Source organism: Electrona antarctica, assembly GCF_951216825.1.
Source record: "Electrona antarctica genome assembly, chromosome: 2".
NCBI lineage: Eukaryota > Metazoa > Chordata > Actinopteri > Myctophiformes > Myctophidae > Electrona > Electrona antarctica.
In genome coordinates, this window is record NC_136807.1 from 20,417,219 (window position 1) to 20,443,881 (window position 26,663).

A 26,663-nucleotide genomic window follows, 5' to 3' on the forward strand; every position below is an offset into this window, starting at 1 on the left:
CATCCAAAACTGCTGATGTATAGTGTTGATGACGCACATGGGCATGCACAAATGGAAACCCATAACATGCATAACATATATAGATGACATACTATATTGTTGAGGCTTACATTAATTTTGATCGGCTCTCAAGCTCAAATAAACAACTACAAATATAAGGGAAATTATCTCTGGTTGTTGTGAATTGGCTCAGCTTTAACTGAAGCCGCTGGTTCCTCCACTGCATGCTTATTGAATGTACCTATGGTTCCTGAAGATGCAGTTAAAATCTTTCCCCACAAAAGACAAATTACCTGAAGAAAGATCAGGCTGGTGTTGAAGCACCATGTTAGACCCTATCTGGGCATGGACAGTTGTTCATAACGGACATGGACAGTTGTTCATAACGCTTTGTAATAAGGCTTCAGACTGGAAAAACATAACCAGCAATATGGCACTGAAGATAGATTCTTTGAAGATGCAAACAGTAGTTTTCTGTATGAAATGTTTGTGGGACAGTCCATTCTTTTTTATACAAAAACCTTTAAATAGCTCATCACTAACCATTTGATAAATATTCAAGCTTAAAACACAACACATTATAATATAATTGAATGTGCAAAATATATTAAAAAGAAGAAAGGCTACATTAGTTTGACTGATGTTTTAGTTGCAGCTCTGGTCTAAGGCTTGTCACATCTGCTGTAGTAGTTAAATATAACACGATCTATCCACCGGCGGACTTTTGACACAGCCGTGTAAACTCCAGGGAACTGGGGATCAGCACAACCCGTTCCCCAGGACACCACACCATAGACACGGCCTTCACACACCAATGGCCCGCCAGAGTCCCCCTGAAACAGAAGGAATGCAGTGCCAAATCTAGTTATATTCTCTAAAACAGCGATTCCCAAAAAATGTGCCGAGGTAGACTGGTACGCCATGAGACAAGTCCAGGTGCGTCTTGGGATTTTGTGACAACCACAAATTAGTGGTGGAATATATACAACCATGCAACAAGTTGTGATTTTTTTTAATTTTGTATTTTTTGTCTTTGCGTGCACTCATACACACACCAATACATAGGGAAATTCTACCCTAAAGCAGAGTCCTGCACGGGTCTAATTTTCAAAACCCACATCCGCATCCGCACCCGCCCCGCCCGTCAATCATGAGTTCTGCAACCCGCCCGTTACCCGTGATTTATATAAACTCGAAACCCGATCCGCCCCGCCCGTCAAAAAAATGACCTGTTACTCGCCCCTTTCGTATCACCGTTTGCTATCTTTGACTTTATTTCATCCAACACTGACCCGTCTTGATCCAAGGCTGTTTCTGTATCACAAATTTCGTTAGAACTTTAGTTAAACTTTCAGAGTGATTACCTATCTTACATCTTGTGTTGAATGCTGACATTATAATCCCTTGGTGTTTCATCAGCACGAGCGTGACGAAAATAGGCTACAAGCTACAGCTCGTGGTGATAAAAAATCACACCCGTGTGAACTGAGTGGTGTAAGGTCTGTCTGACGTAATGAAATCATGTCTGACGTAATGAAATCACACCCGGATGTGATTTCACAACTGGCTTTTTTTGTGCAGAAAAAATGAGCATGGTTGCTACGGTCATCCAGTTCACCCGGGTGTGATTTAATTACGTCAGAAATTATTTTGAACATAGCAACCATGCTCATTTTTTACACCACTCAAAAATAAACGCCACACGTGAAATACTATGATAAGGAAGCAAGGATTCGGCTGTGATGCCACTGCTATGCAACAAGGAAGTAGCACACTAATCACAGCAGCAGAAACAGAACGCCATTATGAAGGAATCGGCAGTGATGTGACATCACTGTCGATTCCTTGGGCATGTGACGGACTTAACTTGTCTCCGCTGTTGAGAAGCACCCAGCTGCTAAATAACATCCTGCAGTGCGGGTGCGCTCTGATTAAAAATGGTCACCCACCCGTGTTTCGTTCCACCCGTCCCCACACCCGTTAACTTATAAAAGTATGTTTTCACCTGTCAAACTCCCACGGGGTATCCGCGGGTATCCGACCCGTTGCAGGACTCTGCAAAGTGTATGACATGGCCCGAAATATATACTACTGTACATCACGTGGTCTCTGTGAAAACAGTTTGACTGGCATTTGATCTGAGTTCGCCTCTTAAAGGGATAGTTCAGATTTTTTTTAACTTAAGTTGTATGAAATACTTGCCATTAATATAGTGGTTGCAACTGTATTAATTGATTGCCCGAGTCCTGTGGTGGGAGTTCTGCTCTGGTTTTGGTGAAATATCAAGTAGTTCCGGTCATTTTGTGGGGGGCACTGGGGGCCACGCAGTAAAAGTAAATTAATCCACAAAACTAACGTAATTTGTATTGTTGACCTATTTCTAAAATATTAGTGCAACTTCCGTTCTTTTTTTACCCCTCTATCACACAGAACTATGTTTTTTGTGTCCATATCACTACGCCCAAAAAATAGTTCCATGTGATAGAGGGGTCAAAATTGAACGAAAGTCGCGCTAATATTTTAGAAATAGGTCAACAATACAAATTACGTTCGTTTTGTGGATTAATTTACTTTTACTGCGTGGCCCCAGTGCCCCCACAAAATGACCGGAACTACTTAATATTGACCAAAACCAGAGCAGAACTCCCACCATGGGACTCGGGCAATCAATTAATACAGTTGCAACCACTATATTAATGGCAAGTATTTCATACAACTTAAGTTCAAAAAATCTGAACTATCCCTTTAACGCACTGAGCACTCTCTACTAAGCTTAGTAGGCTAGCAGCCAGGTTAGGCTAGCAGTTTGCATGGGACAATTGTCGTCGTACTGGCTCGATATGGCATTAAATAATTATGAATTTCTATCGAATATCTTTGTTACAATGAAATTGAGTTGAAGTGGGCTTTTTTTTAAAGGGGAACTGTTGCGTTGTGGCAGTCCCACGATCTCCCCCGGACACCAAGCCCTGTGTGCCCCTTCTGAGATGCTCGTCTAAGCCCCAGCCGAAAGGTCATGGTGACAGCCTGGGAGATCGATCAGAGCGCAATTGATAGCGATTTTTATCATTTCAGTAAATAAGCATAAACAAAGAAAAACAACAAAAAAAGTGTTGTAACCTGCCGTTTTTTTCTTCTTTCTAATTATTTGTTTGGTCCAAAATATTGTTTGTGTTGTCATGAGTTGTCACGACTCGAGTTGGCTTTGTCCGCGGCGTAACCGTCTTTAAATAAATACTTTAAGAAATGAGATTGCATTGGATTTCATTTCCTGGTCCAGGGTAGGAGGCGGGACTGCGACGCTCTATAGGGGAGACAGACCCGACAGATGGTCCATAGAGTAGTAGCAGTACATACGGTAAGATTTTTTTAGATTTGCATTCCCGATGTGACATCATCAAAATATTAACAATTGTTCTGTGAAAATATTGCATCTCAATCTCAACCCAGCCATACAGTATAGGTTGAACAATGACGTACCTTACAGGAGTCTTTTCCTCCAGCACTGTAACCAGCACAGATCATGTTTTCAGTGATTATTCCATTGAAGGACTCACTGCTATTGCATTTCTGTGTGGAGATGATGGGAAGCTTGACTGTACGAAGGGTCGCGGGCGGATCACCTTCGGGGGTGGTGTATCCCCAGCCAGACACCCGGCACAGTCTGCCCTCCGCTATGGGGGCACCATGTCTGGGCAGCGGAGCAATACTTACATAATTGTTCAGGATTATTGGGTCTCTCACCTGCATGGGGAGACAATAGAAAGCTTGAAAATTACAGATCAAACACATCCAATTACAGATGAAGTGTAACAAACCAACATTCACTTTTAAAAAGTACAGAATGACAGTAAAAAGAGCAGCAGTAAAACAGTAAACATTCAAACCTCCATTTAAAACCAAAAATCTCCCTGGTTATGTAGCTCTATAAGTGTAAATTCAACTAGAACTGCACTCTGTCGAGTAAGCAAGCAGAGCGCGCAAGTAGTGCTGACGGTTACGGGTTTCAGATCGTGACGTAATTAAGATATGTTTCAATATTGGTTGGGTAACAGGTCATGTATGTATGTATACATGTATGTAATCTGAGTATACATGTATGTAACTTGAAAGTAGTATACTGTGGTCGGCTGGACCGACAGTGGTGTGTGTGTATATGATAGACGTGGTAGGTATATTCTATAACTTGTAATTGGCTGTTGATGGTGACGTAATTAAGATATGTTTCAATGTCGGGTGGGTAAAAGGTAATGTATGTATGTATACATGTATGTAATCTGAGTATAAAGATGTAACTTTAAAGTAGTATACTGTGGTTGGCTGGACCGAAAGTGGTATGTATGTATGGTAGGCGTGGTAGGTATATTCTATAACTTTGGCTGTTGATGGTGACGTAATCTTCATTACGTCACCATCAACAGCCGATTATAACCACGCCTACCATGGCTGTTGATGGTGACGTAATGAAGATATGTTTCAATGTCAGGTGGGTAAAAGGTAATATTTACATGTATGTATCTTTCCATCAACAGCCGATTATAACCATGCCTACCACACATACATACCACTTCTGACCACAATACTTGCGCGCTTTGCTTGCACAAGTAAGGAAGATCTCTGTTCAGCTTGAGAGGTGAGCACTTGGCGTTTGGACTCTGCCTTTAAATATCACTGCCTCAGTGCCTCTGATACTTGTCTTTTCAGGCTACGGAGCCCCTAAGGTGACATAGTGACAAGTCGACTTAATTTATTTTTCTTCACCATCTTAACTTAGGGGCTCCGTAGCATGCAACTCATCTCCATCCCCAACTCCACCTTGTCTCAACCAACTATTGTTGAGAAGGAAGGAGGTTCATCTGCAAATGTCTTTTATTCAAAATCTTTTCATTTGCAACAACTTGATCTCTCCCTTTATTGAAATTGTGTAGTGTGAGCACAGTGCAGCTCTAGGACAACACTAGAGTTCTGTGAGCTACATTTGTTCGGGCAAGATGGACCACACTTCAGTGAGTGAGTAGCTGAAATTTTGATCTTGGACTTTTTGTAGGCTATGTTGAAGATAAGAAATAAAATTACACTGGCCTTATGCTTAGTCAAAATGTAATGTTTGTTTTTCACATATCACACTACTCGACACTGTAGTATATTATTGCTTCTGTTAGGATACTATACCTTTAGCAGCATAATATCCATGTCGTTGGATTCGTTGTTGTACTGGGGGTGGGGTATCAATAGGTGAACTAGCCGGAACTGCTCGGTACCCTCATACATGTTCAGGTGGTAGTCTCCTGCTACTATCCTCATGTTATCTTTCCTGAGGATGACAAATAAATTACACTTAGACAGAATGCAAGAATAGCAGTATGAGGTATTAAATGTAGTCCATACTGTACTACATATAGACACTTGCATACACAAGATGTCAAGTTGAAGTCACCATTGTCAATAGCCCTTTTATTTTCACTTACAATGCTGTGACAAGAGTTCTCACTAAATATCACTACACACCAACTAAAAATGGAAGAACCTCTGCCCCACATATTTCAAATCTGCCTCTTTGTGGCGCTAACAGGCTGCTTCACGCTTTGGCCTATACGTCTTGTACAATAAAAACAAAATTCCGCTGGATTTGTTGGAACATGACAACTTTCCAGGCAACATCCATTTCAGCCTGTTAAGATTTTCTGCCATTATTTTTCAAAAAACACTTTTTCCTACAACTCCTACACAATTTGTCGAAAACTCAAGCAAATAAACTAGCTTTTTAAAGTTAAAATGCCCTTTCATATGAGTTTCTTAATGCGTAAAGCTTGTACTATAGATGCGCTATTTCCGGTGTGAGAGACCCACACACAACTAAGTATAACTCAGGCTTCAAAATCAACTCACCCAATATTACAATGTGCAGCAGTGAGCACCCAGAATTTGTTTATCACAGTCCCCCCACAAATGTGTTGATCGGTGGTTCTCTTCTGTATTGAAACACTGTACTTGATAGAATGTGGAACGGGAACATATCCTCCCACAATGCGTACATTTGGTTCCAGGATTCCTCGACCTGTGATAGAGATTGAGAATATAAGATTGGATCTTCTAAATCGTTCTCCACCATGAAAGGAAGAGACAGATCTTGTTCAATCACACAGTAACAATATCACAGGAGTTGCAGCAGCAGCAAGATCAGTGCACAAGTCATCAATAAAACACAAGGATTTTATAGCACAGATGTTCCTTGCTTTACAATAAAAATATAAAAAAAGATCCCTGGAGTTCTTCTAAAACAGAGTATCATGCCTTTTCTTTTCTCCCAATTTATTTGTTATATCGTTTCCCAATGACCCATGTATTGTATAGCCCTACTGGCTAGTGTTAGTGAGGGTGCAGACAAGAAAACCACGTGTCTCCACCGATACACCTGACGTCGCCTGGTAGCCTCTTTTCACCCGACATGATGAGTATCACCAAGTGGATGTACCAAATGCGGAAGAACATGCTATCCCTCTCAGTAACATTCCCCGCTGAACAGGCGGCCTGGCTAACCAAAACCCCTAATGCACTGACAGAGACCACTCTCCCAACCTTGCCATTGGTCAAAGGTGTTCTTTGGCGTGCCGGATTCAACACTATGCTTGCCTACATATGTCTGCAGTGGTGGACACTGTTTTTCTAGTATCTGTAGGCCTACTTTACTTGAGTATGTATTTTGATACTTTCACTCCACTATATTTCATAGACAAATATTGGACTTTTGACTCCACTATTTCTAGGAAGGGAAAAAGTAAATTTAGAATTAACTACCTTATTACAAAAAGTGTTTGTAATTATGCATACTGAAGTATTTTATTTTTAAAACAAAAAAAAGTCTTTAACACAAGCACACATTTATTAGAGAGCAAATATTAATTTGTAATCAAGTAACATTTGACTAGGAGTATATATACTTTGATTAAAGTACTGGGGCTGTCATTCATCCATATTGTTCTTCCTACAATTAACTTTATTTTGTAAATGGACAGAAAATGTTTGTCAAGGCCTAGTTTAGAAGCAGTGTCTGTTAAGTGAATGGTTCTCTCTCTTGGACCTCAAGGGAACTATTAGTGTACATAGATTGTGAAGGCCAGATTTCCAGAACCTGAAGGCTATACATTAGAGACATCAATACCCTTGTTACAGCTACTCACTTCACTGTTAAGGCTAATTTGTTGTATGAAAATATGCAGTTAGTTCTCCAGACATAGTGGTACCTGAGGGATGAAAGAGTACTCTCTATTACCTTCTCAGACATTGATCCTGCACTATAATTAGCGTCTGGTTCATGTGAAGAGCAGAAAGGGTAACTCTATACAATATACTGATTGAATGTATTGGGTGTGTGAAAGAAATGCACACGTAAAGGTGCATTTGAAGGCATTATGCAACAGTCTCTTTGAGCTTCTATTGAACGTCACAGGTGTGAAAAGTGGGATAGGTACCCACTCTGAACCTATTGTATGCCTGTCCGCCCTGGAAGGGGTCTCTCTTTTGTGATCTTCCGTTTTTTTTTTTTTTTTTTTTTCCTCATCAGATTGATGGTCTAAGAACAGGGGGTGTCATTTGTTTCCTTTGTTAAATGTGAGCCTGTGATGGCCCAAGTCAAGTGAAATTATGTTGTGGAATGATTTGATATTGTTCTTAAAATGAGCAAACTCAAAACTGCAGAGGAAACAAATATGTCTCACCCACTGCTGGTAGTGTATATTTAATCTTTCAGGAAATAGGAAAAATTTATTCACAATTAAATTAGATTAAATGAAATGTTTATGTATCCATTTCTTCCAGTGTATAGTCTCCATCATGAGTCATGACATCTAATAGTCTCTAGTGAAAGTAAGTAGCTCAGTTTAGGCCCAGATTCCAGACCTACTCGAGATGTTTATCACAATCTCCTTTCTCACTTTTTTCTCTTTGTCATTTTTGTAGTTCATAAAATGGGTGTTGGCCACAATTTTTGTTATTAACTTTCCCATTTGTTTATACAAGTGGCTTTTATTTCTAAGGAATCTCAATTCTGCTTTACAATACTATTAGTGTCACAGATTGTATGTTAGGTAATTCACACTTTGTCCTTTGTGCAAATTTTAAGGTAAATAGAGTACTTTATGTATGTATTTAGTCATTCTCAACTCTTCAGGATCATGAAAAATATAGGCTACTGTTCCAAATTCTTCACTATGGCTCTGTCTGTGTCATGATTCGATGGAATACTGACCTCAATAACAGAGAATAGCTATTTTGTTATAGGATTTCTCAAGGGAGCATCCTGACAAGAGGGCAGCACACAAGGTTGTTTGTTTATCTAATAAAGGAGATAGGATAGCTATCACATCCTTTTGTATACACATTTATGTAAGGCAATGTTTACATATGGTAAGAATGCAAGCATTTCCCAGAATGACCTAATAACTGCCAATGCAGTGCATCCCCCCAAATTTCACAGCAGTTTTTGAGGGACGCTAGCCCCTCCTATATCCAGCTTTTGGTGTGTGTGTGCACAAACTGTGTCCTACACAAACATTAAATTCCCATTGACAATGAATGCACAATTTTATGTCATAGTGTCTGAGAAAATGGACATAGTGTCTATTTTACGTCATGATGATGTACGATGATAAGAGCGCCCCTCACGTCACACGGGTGTGATTTTTTTTGTCGGTTTACAATTTTCAAAACAGATACCTTTTCTCCAGCTAGGCCAACATTTCACAAAGCTCTATACACATATAAACGTTTAAAATGGCTCAGCCAGTGCACAGAACATAATTATGCTCCTTGTAAGCGCAAGGACCTGGGTTCGAATCCGACCCTAGTCTTGTCTCACATCCATGTCTCCCGTCTCTCTGCCCTTGGTTTCCTGTTTCTCTACTACACTGACCTATATGACATTGTGGACAGGTGTTTAAGCAATACAGCTGGTTTGTCCAATGTGATTGTGATGTCCACGTCAAATAAACATAATAAAACATAGAATGCCCAAAATTATAATTAATAATAATAATTAATTAATTAATTAATTAATAATTTTATAAATAATAAAATGAATGAATGAATGAATTAATAAAATACTTACAGCTCACATCCAAGAGTTCCAATAGTATACAGAGCAAAATAGAGGGAAGATCCATGATGAGACACAGGGGAGCTCAAGGTGCAAGATGCACTGAGGGAGAGTTTATCTGCGCACTCCAGCCGTCTATTCTTAAGCAGGAAAGGATCTCACCAGGATGCTCAGGTTTCGTATAGTTCCGATTTCAGTTTCCATGGTCACCTTGCCGTACTGGAACAATATATAATTGAAGCTGCACAGCACGCCCCCTTGCCTCACCTTCTCGTTGACCTTCGAAGCTTTACCATACCATTGTTCAGTATTATTTATGATCCAGGCTATTGTTACCTCCACTAGTAGGCAAAAGTAAGACAGCGACACAGCGTATTAACTGCGATTTCAAAACTGTACTCCAAGACCTCCCACTCCACAGAATGGAGTGAGTGCTGACTGTAGTTTAACATACCGTAACCCATGTGCAATTGTCTACAGTAGGCCTACATCCAATAATTGACTCACCTGAAAGCATGCATCAAATGAGGTGCTGTCATGAAGAAATCATTATAATAATTCAAGTCTCCTCCGAAAATAGCCAATCAACAATCTCACAACGCAATGTGGTGCAATGCAATGCAATGCATTGTGAGCTTGTACATCGGGAATATGCACTCTCAAAGTATTTGCAGACTTTGGGTTATGCGCTGTGAACATGCATTGCATTTGTATTGCTGAACATCCCTAAACAAAGTAGTAGTAGTTAAATTGCATTTTTAATGAATGTGGGGACAATGGCTTTTATTTTAGCATGCTAACTTTCAGAAAGCCTGTAGTTTTTATTAGCTTGGATTCCCCTGCGACCACTGGTAGGTGGGTTTCTGAACTGCCTAACCCTCCTCTGGGACAGACAAAAAAGAATTACCATTTTATAATGAGCATTAGTGGGGACCAATTATATTAAGAAAGGTTGAAAATGGGTGAAGTGGTCCTTTAATTGTGGGACAGCAATTTTGCTGTAGTCCTATCCATTCTACCATACATACTAACCCTATACTCTTGACTGAAGTTCTCAAAATCATTAAGTCATCAATGTTTGGTGTAGTGGCTGATAATAATTCCCAATAAATTACTCATGCCGGCAGGCTAAACCTGGGAGCTAAAAACAAACTGTAATGACACGCCACAAACAATGATAAAATGTCCAAACGAGCTCATAAGTTTAAAATGTTTATATAGTTCAGTGCACCAAATATTACAACACAATTTCAATAAATAAATATAGCTGCAAGCAGCGATAAGGCAGGACCAAGAAAGAAGACAATACGCAATAAGAACAATATGCACAAATAAGAATAACAGGCTGAATTGTCTTTACCCGGATTTGAACACACAACCTTGTGGTCCGAAGGTGAGAGCTCAACCAACTGAGCTATCTGGACACAGTCAGTTGTTTCATTGCATACTGCAACAACGTTTCACGCAAAAATCAGGGCAGAAAATCAGGTATAAGCATTTTTCAAACTGCTCAAAATGGCGGAAAATCTGAGGACGGAGCTTACTTGTCAAAGTGACAGATGTGTTCCCCCTGAGTCAAGGAACATGTGGAAACAAGTGCCATGACTTTTGGCCAAACGAGGCATGAGTTAAGCCTGTTGAAAGGTTTCATTTTAAAAAAAATGCTATAGCGCCCCCCTTTGGCCAATTGGAGTAAGTCTGCTTTCAGTGCCATTTGGCATGACCCTCTACCATACTGTAAAGTGTAATAAGCAAATGACGCTTCATGTAGGTATTAGGTGCAGAAGAAGTAGTCTCACAAAACAGCAATTTTCATTGGCTCATAAAAACTTCAGTTTTTCACGTAACACAAATGTGCTACGATTATTTGTCCGTATAGGTCCAAAGTTCACGTGTATTAGTTTTCGTGCATTTTGATCAAAGATCCTGGGAGCAGATACATTTTAACTGTTTTTCATATAATTCAAAATGGCGGGTGATCTAAAGGTCAGAGGTCAAAAGTCAGAACACGAAAGTTGTTCGGCCTGAGGAGACACATATGTCTATCAAAGTGTCATTGCCGACGGTCAAACGGTTCATGAGATATGCACGTTCAAAGTTTGCATTTTCAATTGAGCGCTATAGCGCCACCATTTGGCCAATCGCCATGGGCTTCGCATAGTCACCGTTTGGCATGGCCCTCTACCAGATTACCGCGTGTCCTTAGAGTGAGCTGGTACAGATACTGTACCTGTTTTTGTCTGGTGGCCACCCACAGACGCTCCCACCAATAATGGAGCATCAATGCGGTGCCCATACCCATCACTAACCAAGTGGAAAATAACCATAGGCTAAGCACTCTTTGGCTCCTACATTTGGTGTAACATGAAACTATGCCAACACCAGTGTAGCGGAAATAGGCAGGGAAAAAATGTGCCAGGATTCTGAGTGTTTATCCCATAGAATGAGAGAGCTTATGGAATTGTTACTTCCAGTTGCTTGCCCACATAGCACAGAACTACAGAAGCAACAGTTAAAGATAATATCTGAGCTCACAGTATAAACTATATCATTCCCAGGCAGCAATACAGCCCAAAAGTTCAACATTGCTTTAACTGTAAAGTAGGAACTATGTTTTTAGTCAGGTCATCTCAAACTGGGGCTGCATGCTCCCAGGGACAGCCGTCATTAAAAATAGAGCACGAATGTAGCTCATGAGTGCCACCCTCCCTTTGTTGTGGACTTCCTGACCTCAGCTGGCTAATGGCCCTCTATGCGCCGGTTACTGTTGACTAGCTCGTCTCGCTGTAGCCCTCTCATCCCTTGGCTGCTGACCAGAGCGCTTTTTCCCACATGACCTGCTCCTCGCCTCCAGTGATGTCACTGCACAACAGGGCTGCTGTCCCTGCTTTCACGTTCCCTCTGCTGGCGCTGGAATGATAATAATGATATATAGCTGTGCTACTGTGCTCTGAGCCCTGAACTCTGCTTTAAATCTCAATAACATTGATTTTGTGTGAGGTACTAGGCTGATTAATATTTGAGCAGTCACACGGTGGCCATTTTGCTCTTACTGTCAGTCATGCTCGGGGAAAGTATGACACTGACTAGAAGTTTGCACTCCTTCCGTGCACTCAAATCTAAAACCACACGTCCACAAAAAGAAAAACACACGTAGATATAGATCTCCATATAATATGGGCACAAAAGGGACACAGACAGTTACAACACAACAGGTACTCTAACAAAGCCCCGACACTACTCAGACTATTGGTTGGATCAGGGTTCAACGTAGGTTCACCAAGGCACAACATGCATTAGTGACTGCAGGTCTTATCACTGCAGCCAGGTTGATATTGTATAATAACAATTATAAAATATGGGACTACTTTTATTTGTATATTAAAGGATGGTTGCATTAACAATTTGTAATTGGTAATACATTACAGATGATATAATCACTATTGTCAACAACAGAACGTGGAGGGGTGTTGTCCATTGGGGTTTTTTTTGTTTGTTTTTTACTGCTAGTTGTGTTTTGCTTTTCGTTTGTTTTTCTTGTCTTTTTCTTTTGTGCAAAATGTGTATTTTGTATGCTTTATTGTAAAATAAAAAACTTTGATGACAAAAAGTGTTCAACGTATGCCACATATGATGCCACCTTGTGGGAGTTGTTGTAATGTGAAAGCAGAATAAATATATTGAGCTACTGAAGATGTCCGGTCTCCATCTGACGCTTATTTAATAATATAGTATAGTGCTACTATGACAGGTGTGAGGGCTGTGTAGCGAACCTCTACTTTGATCAAACTCAAACACAATCTTCACAAGAAAGTGTCATAATTTGCACCACATTTTAGGTGGATCTGATCAACCTGCTTGGAGGAGTAAAGTTTTGACTTAACTCAATCTTGGCATGTAGCCTACTGTAGATGTCTTCAAGCTGGGATAATTATCAAACATGTAAGGTTTAGGGCAGATTTCACCATGTACAATTGAGTTACAAACAAAACCCTTCCTGAAGTTTCAGAACTTCAGGATTATTATACCAAAAGAAACAAAACCCTTCCTGAAGTTTCAGAACTTCAGGAAGAGCTTTTACATGTGCTGGGCAAGTTTGAGTTGGATCTGATTAACCTCGATCCCTAATCCAGTTAAATATTCTACATTGACCCATCTTGGTTCACCTCAGGCTGAAAAGATAAGGCTGAAGAAAGTTTATCCATATTCTTGCCCACCCTCCCATTAGCCAATTTTAATATAGGATGCCGTTGCCATGGTGCCGCAGCCACAGCAGATTGCAATGTCTATCAAGAGATGCATGTATGAAACACAGTCCCTTGTGAAGTTCTGGATGCGTTGTCAGGCAGAATGTGGATAGCTTACAGTAAAAGTGTTTTGCAACTACGTGTCAGAATCAGTTGAAAACCCCTGCAGTAGGAGATTGTATAATATATTTTATAATTGTTTTTTCTAATAAAGTTGTCCTTTTCTTGTTCCCCCCCTGGCCCCAACACATGTAAAGCATCTTTGAGTGTCATGAAAAGCGCTATATAAATCCCAGATATTATTATTAGTATTATTATTATTGTAGGCCTGTTGCAGTGGTGTTTCTTCTTCAACGTTGGTAAGACCAAGATGGATCATGGAGTTCTGTACACAATTTATATGCACCTCCTGATCAACAGGGAACAAAGAAATAGAGAGAGAGAGCAGCTTCAAACGATTATTATACCAAAAGAAACCAAACGATAATACCAAACTGGAAACATTTTAAGCTAGGGGAATCATTTTGGAGGTGCACGGTATGCTTGGTTCCGGTCATGGATTCCGGCCGCCTGATGACATGAAGTCATTTCCACTCCAGGCGGGATCAGAAAACCGAATATGGCATTGATCCCAGGCTTAGGGAATAGCTTGTCCCTCTTCATTTGTTATATCCTCCCGGTGAAAGTCCTCACTGTCAGGTGAAAAGAAGCAGATGGTGGCATCACATGTATTGGATTCGGACTGTAGTTGTCTGCAACCTCCAAGAACAAACATTTGTGCTAGGGCTATACTGTACATGGTGCATAAAATTACTAAATTGGGAGAAAAAGGAAATGTTCATGTATATGAACTTAAAAAGGCTTTATTGATGGCGTATGGCGGGATATCTAAGGTCTCACGCTCTCACCCATCTAAAGAAGGGGGAACAGAATGGGATTTGTATTGCCAGCAGGAGATAGCATAGCATGTAATAGGTGTTTACTGGTGAGGATTTTAATTGGAAGGAAATTAAGGAGATATTTCTGATGGAGCAGTTTATAAATAGTCTCCCTTGTAGGTATACGAGTGTTTAGAAGGCCAGAGAGGCAATTCAGACCGTCCGGGACAGACGGATAGGGAGATCATATTGCGCAGCGTCATTGTGGCCAAGCTAAATGACCGCACCCCCTTCATTGTAAAGGTATTTATTGTATTTCCTCAAACACGGCAGCCTTACAGTACGTACTGACTTCCGTGACACTGACCTTAAAGTGAAGGGAGTGGGGTAACAGTTAAAGGCTATGTGATAGTTTGTGCAGTTTGTCCATGCCCATTTGAAGTGTCAACGGCTGTTAGGTAATGATGATGGATGTGACTGGGATTCAGGTTTGTGTCTGTTAGGTAATGATGATGTGACTGGGATTCAGGTCTGTGTTCCGCCCATTTACTGTTGCTGTGGTGCAAGTTAGGGTCTGGGAGGACCGGAGGAGGAAGCCGATTCAAGATATTGTACAGTATCTATCACAATCATACAAGAATGTGTGGGAAATGTTGGTTTGGTAATTTCCTGACAACTACCATGTAATTACCTGATAGGTATCCAGTAAGAAAGGAGGAACTGTACTGTGAAAGGAAGTGCGCTCTATTTCCATGATATTACCATGTACCTACCTGGTAATTGTAGATTATAATCCTCCCCATTACCCATCAGGGTGTATTTTGGCAATAACTGTTAATTACCAAGTATTTACTGTGTAAATTAACAGGTAAAACCTGTTACCGTGTAAGAAAGTTGGAACTGTACTGTGAAAGGAAGCGTGGTTTGTTTCCATGGCATTACCATGTTCTTTCCCCATAATTGTAAAATTACCAGGTATTTACACAGTATTTAGTAGATTATTACCCAATAATCTTGTGTTTACCCATGGGTGTGAAATTATATCAGGGAGTGATAACGACTAACACAAAATGATCAGTGTCGTTGGTGTGCATCCTCTCCACTCCAACACGTGTCCATAAGTCTGCTTCTCCCCCTGGATAGCACGTTATTATTACACCACCACCCGGTGACAAATAGCAAAAAAAGCCTTATGTGATTATAATCTACAATTGCCAGGTAGGTACATGGTAATATCATGGAAATAGAGCACACTTCCTTTTACAGTACAGTTCCTCCTTCCTTACTGGGTACCTATCAGATAATTACTTGGTAGTTGTCAGGAAATTACCTAGTAACAACTGGTAATTTCCTGGTAGGCTACTACCCACGTGTTTCATGGGTAGTACCCATGTAAACACAGTGAATACAGTTACCATGTTATTACCTGGTAGTTGTCAGGAAAATACTTGGTAATGACCTAGTACCTACTGGGTAACTTGCCTGGTAGCAGAGTAAATACCTGGTAGTTGTTGAAAATACTTGGTATACCTATAGTACCTACATACCTATAGTACCTGCAACCAGGGTATCGTGCCTGGTGGCAGAGTAAATACTTATAAATACCGGGTAGTTAGCTGGTAATTACATAGTAAAAACGTATAAATACCTGGTAATTGTCAGGAACATACTTGGTAATTACCTGGCAACCAGTGTGTCATTTACCATGGTAAGTTCCATATAATTACCAGGAGATTATACAGTAAATAGTTATACATACTGGGTAATACTTGGTGATTACATAGTAATTACTGAGTAATGTATCTGGAAATTACCATGTAATTACCAGGTAATTAATGGGTAAATAATTATAATTGTTACCAGGTAATACCAGGTACTTACCTATTATTACCAGGTAATTACCTGGTAGTTACCTGGTAATTACCGTACCGTAAAATGAAGGGTTACCCAACTTTTTGTACCATATTTTCACCTGCAAGCTTGTTATCCAAAATACACCCCAGGTAAGTAATGGATTCCTTGGCTCAAAGTCCCCTAACACTATTTTAAACCCAGGAGACTTCTTCAGTTTGTAAATAGACCCAAAAAGAATGGACTCAGTTAAGGGAGTGAAGGGAGTGGGGTAACATAGCTCTTCCTCTCCACCATATTTATCCAAGTTATAATGTAGTTACAGGCTATGTATGTGATAGTTTGTGTAGTTCGTCCAATGCCGTTTGAAGTGTCAACTGCTGTTAGGTAATGATGATGTGACTGGGATTCAGGTTTGTGTTCCACTCATTGTTACTGTGGCGGAAGCTATAGGCCTGGGTGGAGGTACTGTTTGTGTGGCATACTGCTACGCCAGACTATACTAACGAAATATTCATACCGGTAGTCATATTTTGTGCAGTGTCAAGTGTGTAAATTGTGTGTTATTGTGTAAATGAAATAACAATAACCTCACATTGTGCAAAAATTTGTGCGTGTGTACACACACATATACATACTGTATGATTGGAAAATCAATCAGATTGACAAGGGAGCACTCATTTCTCGCCACAAGAGTCGAGACGGAGCAAGCAGGAGGCTTTAGAATTTCTCTTGGTCAGGCTGCTCCAGTCGCTGAGTCCTTTCACCATGTCAGTCATAGTCGACCCACAGGTTGAGAACCCTGATTATAGTCTACCACTGGCATTATGATTGTATACGTACTAGAGTGGTGCCCATTGGGCACTGACCTACTTGGAATGATGCAAGTTGGAAATACATGCCCCAAAGCAAAGCAAAGTTACTATATTTACCCAGGGTAACTGGACTAAGCATCAGATACTTGTTTACAGCCAGGCCCTGCTCATAGAACATTTCATGGTAGTGGTTCAATGCCTTGCTCAAGGGCACTTCAGCGGTGGTAATTTTAACGTGCCGGTCCGGGGATACGAACTGGCGACCTTCCGGTATCAAGACCGCTCCGCAAACCGTTCGGCCACCGCTGCCACCCAGTTATTATGTCTGTGTCCCTTTTATGCCCAAATATGGAGTATATGCAGATGTCAGAACAACATTGTGATGTCAGAACAGGTCAGCTCCATATATGGAGATCTATACAGGTGGTGTGATCAATTGGCTAATTTGGGCCCTGTCCAGAGCCTGCGCAGAGGCTTTTGTACTGGTTCTGGACAACGGTGTATCCCACCGACTCAAGGCCGGGCACTGCACTCCCTGTGATGGTATGTCGTGTGTGTCAAATTTGAAGTCGGTGAGGCAAACTGTTTTCGAGTTACGTGGATTACAGACATACACACACAGAGACATGGAGCATTTATAGATAGATAGACTGTGTCCTGTTGTACCCGTGTCAGAGTACCTGTTCCACCTATCTGTCTGTGTCCCTTTTATGCCCATATATGGAGATTTCTGTATCTGTCTCCCTGTGTCGCTTTATTCCTAAATATAGAGTTCTGTGTCAGGCATGCCCAAATATGGAGTCTATGCAGACATCAGAATGATGTCAGAACAGGCCAGCTCCATATATGGACACTGGGCAGGGGCCCTGTAGAGAGCCCGGGCAGAGGCAGAGGTTGACGTTGACTTGAATTATCAGAAAATCAAAGTATTAAAATAGAAATAATGGTAGAATTTATAGAACTTTAATAGACATGGTGTGAATTGGGTCACAGTTTATAGTAGGCTATTTCAGAGAGCTGTGTTGAAGTTATGATCTTATATATATATATATATATATATATATATATATATATATATATATATATATATATATATATATATATTCTCTTGTTCTTTCCTTGGACATATCACAATGATCTTAAACTAAATAACAGTCTGCACAGGCTGTGAAAGTGATGCAACAGTACTGCATGTGCAGCTCCATTATGCTCCCTGCCAAAGAGCAACTTCTGGGAAAATGTCTATGTTGGATAATTAACTTCTTAAATGCAGACAAAAATCAAGAAGATTTAACATATACAAGTCCAAGCAACAAAAAGCAACAAAATGTTTTGTGTTAATTTCATGCTATGCACCCTTCTGTCCTGCAATACAAAACATGAAGTGCAAAGGGGTCCGTACGCTTTTCCGACCAGTCATTGGTCCGACATGCGGAAAACGACCGTATTAAGGTTGTCGAACATGCGTTAAGGTTGGTGACCAGATTAAGGTTGTCGAACATGCGTTAAGGTTGGCGACCGTATTAAGGTTGTCGAACATGCGTTAAGGTTGGCGACCAGATTAAGGTTGTCGAACATGCGTTAAGGTTGGCGACCAGATTAAGGTTGTCGAACATGCGTTAAGGTTGGCGACCAGATTAAGGTTGTCGAACATGCGTTAAGGTTGGCGACCAGATTAAGGGTGTCGAACATGCGTTAAGGTTGCCGAACATGCGTTAAGGTTGCCGACCAGATTAAGGTTGTCGAACATGCGTTAAGGTTGGCGACCAGATTAAGGTTGGCGAACGGTTGGCAAACATGCGCTGCTCCGTGCTTGCGGTTATGGTTAGGTTAGGGTTTGAGGTCAGTACTGCACCCAATGCAAGCCTTACTTTCTCTACTTTTTATAATCACAGCACTTTTTGTAATTGCTCATATACCAATTTCATTCAAAACAATTCCATTATAACAATAAACAGTAGTACAGCTGAACTCTTATTCTGCTCATATTTTGGGTATGATGACTTTGGAGGTGTTTAGTTTCCAGCTACCTTCAGCCAACAATATATCCAAAGATAAGACAAAAAAAAAGAAGAAAGGATTATAATACAGTACAGTGGACACCGTGGCTTTGTCACATACTAGGTCAGCATCATTGTTCGTTTGTGGGATGTTCCCAACTCGTAACGAGATAAAAAGATAATTTAACAAAAGTACAGTAGGCAAGGATACAGTTACAGTATATAAGGAACATGGAGGATTTTGGTAGTCCAGTTGGACATATCTTGAAGGTTGGTGCATGCATTTGTTGGATTATATGTGTAAATCTTTACAATTGTATCATTATAACTCTACCATTGTATCTCTGACTTTGTGAATTGCTTGACTCCTAAATATGATTTAGCGATTATGATATTGCCATTTCTAAAGCCAGATAGGCTGCGTAGTTTGTGTTTGTAGGACATTATTTTACTTGATTAGCTGTATTATATATATTATATAACAACTAGCAAATAGGAACTGATATCCATCTGTCCATTGATAGTCATACGTGTAGATTTTAGGATATTAGGCCTTCAACTTTCCTCAACATGCCAAGGCCTATCCTATGTTTCTCTTTGCTGTTCAATTTATTTTTCTCTTTGACCCCCCACCCCCTTACCCTTTCCTGGGAAAAAAAAAAGATGGAGCTTGCACAAAAACAAATGCGATGTGACAATAAAGTTGATTGTGATACAGATTATCATCACATGACAAGTTTACAGGTATACTGTAATGCGTGAAACTAATTATATTATGTACAAGCTCCCAATGCTTTACAGTTTAAAAAATAAGGAAGGAGTAAGGAACAAAGTCAGTTAACAAGACACAATGTCAAATATATGTAAGATTGCCATCGTGTTGTAAATCTATGCCGACTATAATTCATGACTATTATGTTACAGGTGGACTGAAACATGGGTCACATAGTAAGGTCGTTGCTACTTTTGCCACTCTCTCTCTTTTTAACAGGTAAACTTCTTGGTTGTGCTCAATGTATTGATTTCATAATTGCTTTGCATTTTGATTTGGATTGGTCAATTATTATTAACAAATACATTTTAAAGATGGTTAAAATTGTTTTCATGAATCAATTATCACCTGAAAGAATGAAAAGAGACTGCACACCGATTGATGCTCCAAGTGTAAAAGTTGACATAATGTGGTAACTTTTTGTTACTGTGGTAACTGGACCCTTTTTATTCTTAAATTGTTACAGCTTTTTTGCCAACCTAGTAGTTGTTGTTTTTTCTTCTTCTTTTTAGATGTGTCACTTTTGGTTGTTTTACAGCCTATTTTCCACTCAATTATCACCTGAGACATTTTACTGGTTTAAAAACCTTTATTAATCTCTGACAAAGTGACTCAGGCACGTTTCTACCGACCAGCTCCATTGTGTTGTGCAGAATGTCAGATGATATGTTTACAGAAACAGAATAAAAACAACTTTAATAAGGGGGGAAAAAAGTTAAAAGGTTAAAAACTATTAACTACTAAGAAAGGGATTATGATTAGGAAGGTGTGTTTTGAGTGTGGTTTTAAACGTGGCGACATAGCTTTGATGTGAGCTTGGAGTGAGACTTGGGGATGTCCAGGAGGTTGGCATTTCCCAACCTGAGGGACATTTGACAGTGACCTACATGGGAATAAAAGCACAAATAAAAGTTGCACAATGGTTGAGTTAACTTGTTCCATGCCAACCTCGAGATATTTTGTGGATAGCTATTTGATCCATATATTCCAATCACGAGATTACGAGATTTTATTAAAGAGCATTAATCCAGCTTTAAAAATCATATAGTACTCACATGATGAAACAGCCTACATCCCGACCGTCGGTGCACTGCAGACGCACACACGCGCAGTTCTTAGTGGTTTTTGTGCTCAAAATGGGATAAAGTACCATCTTTAGAGACTAATAAAACATTAAACATTAATCGCACTAAGAATATTTATCATCCGGGCGTTAGTCCACAACTTGGAGCGAGTCTAGACTACAGCTATGGAGGGCAATCAATTCCGGGTCGGGCGGATGTGGTTCTTTGCTTATTTTTCGCATTTCACTGGCCTCACAATCCCGGGAGGGAATGTGTTTTAATATGATTGTGGTCAGGTAGAACATGCCTCACACATTCACAGTGTGATGGCAAAGATTTAAAATGATTACACCATTAATGCAGCTGTTATTTTTTATTTTTTTTTAGCTTTTTCCTGATGTCCACCAAAAACCAAAGACTATCTTTTCCCTTAAATGAACAGAAACTTAACTCAGCAGATCTCATGTGAAACATGTATCCAAATGCCTTACTGTATTCTGTCCTCATGGCCCACAGAGACACTGTGTAATTCACCAGGAGACAGGATCATCGGTGGAGAGGAGGTTATCCCATACTCCATTGGATATCAGGCTTCTCTGCAGTATATAAGGAAAGGTGTGTGGAGACATTACTGTGGAGGGACCTTGATCCACAGCCAGTGGGTGGTGACTGCTGCCCACTGCTGGAGGCCGTGAGTACTAACTTATTACTACTAGCAATGTTATTACAGACCAGTGATCTGGACTGGATTTGTATGTTTGAGAGAGGAAAAGAAAGTGAGAGGATGTCATTTATATGTAAATTATTATAGAAGTTATAACTTGTAATATAAATGAAGAGTAACAAAATAGTAAGTGGGTATATCCCACACTAATGCCTATGGGCTGTTAGCATAAATGCAGATGGAGCATCCGATGATCATATAATATCATTAATAGTGACACACACACACACACACACACACACACACACACACACACACACACACACACACACACACACACACACACACACACACACACACACACACACACACACACACACACACACACACACACACACACACACACACACACACACACACACCTTCTTGTGCACACACACCTTCTTGTGCACATACAAGTGGGGAGGTGCTGGTAAGCAAGATATAAAATGCAGGTCAAAGAAAAACTTCTCTAGTAATAGGAAGGGACTGCACACTCCAGAGACGCCCAGGACAAGGTTAGATTTGCTGGATGTAGTATTGGGTGCAGTGATATGGACACAAAACATAGTTCTGTGTGATAGAGGGGTAAAAATGAACGAATGTCGCACTAATATTTTAGAAATAGGTCAACAATACAAATGACGTTAGTTTTGTGGATTAATTTACTTTTACTGCGTGGCCCCCTGTGCACCCCACAAAATGACCGGAACTACTTAATATTTCACCAAAACCAGAGCAGAACTCCCACCACGGGACTCGGGCAATCAATTAATACAGTTGCAACCACTATATTAATGGCAAGTATTTCATACAGCTTAAGTTAAAAAAAAATCTGAACTATCCCTTTAAGCTTTGGGCAGGCTCATCAGCCATTGCGTAGTGGCTTAGGGACTGAGCCACTAGGCAAGGGCTAGTCTGATACTGTACGTCTGTCCACAGTTGCATACGCTTGGGCAACGATAGATGCACAGGGGATAGTGTTGATCATCTATTTACTGTATGTTGTTATACCAACTCCCTGGTGTGCAACTCCAAAGGAGGCAAAGAGCAACAGTAGCTCACTAGCTCCCTAGCTCCTGGGAACAACATTGTATTATAAAAGCGATAAACAACTTACTAAGCAACACTACTCTCAAACATCGTGAATTGCGGCTATGTTGTTCTATTTGAATTTTTTAAATAATGTAATGAAACCCGGCCCGCAACATAACCAACCATAATGTCATCAACCCTTAACCCTGACATTCTTCCATTTATTTCAGCCACGTTGAAATCCTACTCCTAAAAATAGAGTTCCTAAACTTCCTATATTCATTTATGTTTTAGCTCTATTTCCTGAAAGAGTATCAACGGCTCTTTTTTTTTTTTTTAGAGCTATGAAGCAAGGTGTGGATGTCACCACCCACCAGTACAGTAGTCTCCTGGGTGTCCACAACTACAGGATCAAGTTTCCCAATTAGATGTAAAGAGGCCAATAACTGAACACTCTACTTACTAGGGCTCATAATGCAGCCCTGAGGGACTCCTATATTGAGGGCTAGGGTGGCAGAGGTGTTGGAACCCATCTCACATCCTGGAATCAATAAAGCCCACAGAACTGATCAACCCTCCCCTCTTAAAGAGACTATAGTGGCAGTTTCTCTATATACGATATATATATATATATATATACGATATAAATATTCTATTTATACAATTTGCCTGTAACTGCTTTCAAGGATGTGTGGGCGGGGCCTATTTCCCAAAAAACAGGACACTTACGATATTGTTATGACTGTAGACATATAGTTAGACTAATATATTATCTTATCACAAAGTAGACATAGCTAATGTTCTCAACACTTTGTTTACAAGCATTCTCCAAAACCGGGGGCACCACAAACGCTGGTTGCACCATCAACCAGCAATTGCTTTGTGTGTCTGAGGACATGCTCAAAATACTGCGGCAAGCTGCAGTGCATCCATATCTGTAGTTGATGGGTTCATTTTCTGATTTTACATTTGTGTTTTAAAATGTCTAAGATTATTAAAATGTTACCAAATGTACTTGTTACCAAACTTGCCAGGTTAAAGTTATATTTATAGTGCTTTGCGTGCATGGCCTACTAGCGTAGAATTGGTAAACATATGACGCTTTGATCGTGTGATTTATGGTGACATGAAAGGCTCAACCAATGTTTAATCTCGTTTCGTCCTCAGGGTCTCTCTGTTGAGGGTGGTATTAAGTGAGCACAGCCTCAGGGAGGACGAAGGCTATGAGCAGATCTACAATGTCTCCAAGCTACATATGCACGGCTATGCGTACAAAACCTTCAATAATGACATCATGCTGCTAAAGGTAAGTGTGACTATATCTGAATTAGATCCAGCAGTGCTATTAAGACACCACACACACACACACACACACACACACACACACACACACACACACACACACACACACACACACACACACACACACACACACACACACACACACACACACACACACACACACACACACACACACACACACACACACACAAGTCAGATTCATTTCGCATTTCATTGGTGAGCCCTCTTTGTTTTGGTGTGTTTCAGTTAAGTGAACCAGCACGGTTGAATATCAACGTCCAGCCAGCCTTGCTGCCTGATGAAAGCACCCCCACGTTAAAGGCAGGCACCTCTTGCGTAGTGAGTGGCTGGGGTGTTACGCATGTCTACAGTTACTACCTCTCTGCCTCTCTACGTGCTGTGGACGTACAAATCATGCCCTGGTGCAAATACTTCTACTGGGGCAGGATCACTGAAAACATGTTGTGTGCTGGTTCCTCATATGGAGGCAAAGACTCCTGCCAGGTACAGAAACAATTTCTTTAACAGCATTATTGATGAAATCCTGTCTTAGAATGTATAACAGCTCCTATTGTTCCCTAAAACCAACAAAGACAAGGGTTCAATTCGAGTATGTACAGTGTATGCATGTAATGTATATTTTGAATGAGAAGCAAAACACATTGGAGTAGCTAGAACAATACTTAAGGTACCGATTCCCAAACACTGGGTCGGGACCCATTTGTGGGTCATGGACACATTTTTATGTGTCCCTTTATTTTTTTTGTTTCCTAAATTTGTTTTTAATTATTACTTCAAAAAACATTCCCAAAAAAGCAAAAATTAAAAATGTCCATTAATTAAAAACAATTTTTTTTTCCAGTAATTTCAAGAAGAAATCAAAGAAAAAGAAAAAAAAATCCATAAATTTAAGAAGTACTAAAGTAATGAAAATAGCTGATCTACAAGCTCACAACACGTCACTTTGTGCCATGTTGTGAGCATGTAGATATTCTATTTTCACTAATTTGGGTCCCTGAGCTAAAATCTTTAGGAACCACTGCTTCATTCATTTAAGTTTTATTTATTCTCGAAATTACACTGAGTAGTTTTAGGGTGTGTTTGTTCACAAAAGGGAGGACCTCTTTGTTCATCAGGTCTCTTATCTCTTGGTATTCTACAGGGTGACTCAGGTGGTCCACTTGTCTGCAATGGAAGATTTGAGGGCATTGTCTCATGGGGCATCAGTTGTGGCAGCCCATACTACCCAGGCGTGTACACCAAAGTAAGGAATTACGTCAGCTGGATCAGATGGCTGATCAGCAACGACTACTAAAGAGTCCGCTCCACCCAGATGGTATAGTGAGAGAATGGATCCTGGATTTAATTCTTTATTTGAAAACACATTTGTTTGGCTAATGTGTTCAGTTTCTTTGTGTCAATAATTGTGTAAATTTCACGATATTAACCACTTGAGCTGGATGTTTTTTCATTTCCTGAAAAATGAACATTTGGGAGTTAGGTGGTTTCTGCCCGACAGCAGAGAGATGTGATAGATTATGATGATTCAGAACAGAACTAGGTTGTCTTTCAATGTTACTTTATGTTATTTAAAATAGTTGATGGCTTCCTGCTGAGCACACCTATAAAGAACCAGTGGTGTTATCACTGGATTCAGGCAATATGTTAATATTCATAACGAACTGCCCGTATTGATTTTATTTCTTTTTTGTATTTTACTTGCCTACAGCAATGAATGAAAGGGAAATTTCATAATTGTAATTATTTGTAATTGGTCCTGTCTGTGTGTGTGTTTAATTGTTATTAGCAAGATAACTTGCGATTTTCGGGAAATTAGAGGAAATGATCATCAGTAGGCTGCCCTGAAGATTCAAGAGATGGGTTAGAAAGGTCACTGGTCAAAGTCATAACTGAGAGATGTAGAATAATATTTTGATTCTTTGTTTTTGTGATTTTCTTTATTAAATAAATGTAAGCATTCATCAACAATGTTTGTTTTTGTTTTGGCTCCGCTGTATACCACAATCTGCCACAACAGCAGAGGAGAATGAGCCACTGCTTTAAAACATTTTTTTTTTTTTTAAAGATTTGTAACCATTTAATGGTTACATACAGTAGGTAACCTTTTTTTCTATATATGAAGGTCCACAGGCCATTGTATACAGTAGGTCAACCAAGTGACTACAATTATCATGCTGATCTTCATTCATAGAAAAGTGGTTATGTAACCATTCTGTCTATTTAACTTCCATGTCACTGTGTATATTGTCCAACAGTATAGCAATCTAAGTTGAGTGGGGAAGAAGTGGACATACAATGTAGTCATAAACACAGTATACGTTTGTGTTATAATTCAGTCACACACCTAATTACTGATACTAGACTGGTGCCTTTTGGCCTTCTCGGAACAATGTCCTTGATCCTTTTATGCCCATATATGGAGATCACTGAAGTTATCAGTTTATAAGCCTAGTAGCCAAAAAGTTAACCCGGACATGTTGAGTACACCAACGTTTTATGTTAGAAATGTTTAGTATGGGTCCCCAGCATGTAGAAACTGCCGGATGCTAACTTGCATATGTTGAGCAATTTTCACAATTGGCATAATATGTGACCATACCATTAACAACCTATAGAAGGCAAAATATTCAAAACGGCCATGCCCACTTTTTAGCCCAATGAGTGTTTTTTTGCAAAACTAATGCTTGGAATGGATTCAGCATCATGAAAACCCCCTAGTTTGACATGTCACATGCTACATAAAGCATGATGACATTTTGAACATTTGTTGTTGTTAATGGTATGGTCACATATTATGCCAATTATGAAAATTGCTCAACATATGCAAGTTAGCATCCGGCAGTTTCTACATGCTGGGGACCCATACTAAACATTTCTAACA

General features: G+C 40.0%; 2 protein-coding genes across 2 annotated transcripts in view; one reads left to right on the top strand and one right to left on the bottom strand.

Moving 5' to 3' along the window:
• Positions 1-662: 662 nt before the first annotated feature.
• LOC306932420 (trypsin) overlaps positions 663-26,663 on the bottom strand; it is a gene marked incomplete at its 3' end in the record, with an annotated part of 44,046 nt that continues 18,045 nt past the window's right edge. Inside the window, exons 3-6 of the mRNA XM_079514230.1 lie at positions 5,890-6,058; positions 5,173-5,314; positions 3,481-3,744; positions 663-833 (exon numbers count right to left, since the gene is read on the bottom strand). Coding sequence (XP_079370356.1) covers positions 663-833; positions 3,481-3,744; positions 5,173-5,314; positions 5,890-6,058 — 746 coding nt within the window. The remainder of the gene's footprint in view (positions 834-3,480; positions 3,745-5,172; positions 5,315-5,889; positions 6,059-26,663) is intronic.
• LOC306942894 (trypsin-like) lies at positions 21,204-25,076 on the top strand (the record flags this gene model as incomplete). The annotated part of the gene is made up of 5 exons (XM_079529062.1): positions 21,204-21,412; positions 22,800-22,874; positions 23,627-23,765; positions 24,008-24,265; positions 24,924-25,076. The coding sequence occupies 5 exons, from the start codon at positions 21,204-21,206 to the stop codon at positions 25,074-25,076; spliced, it is 834 nt and encodes a 277-aa protein (XP_079385188.1).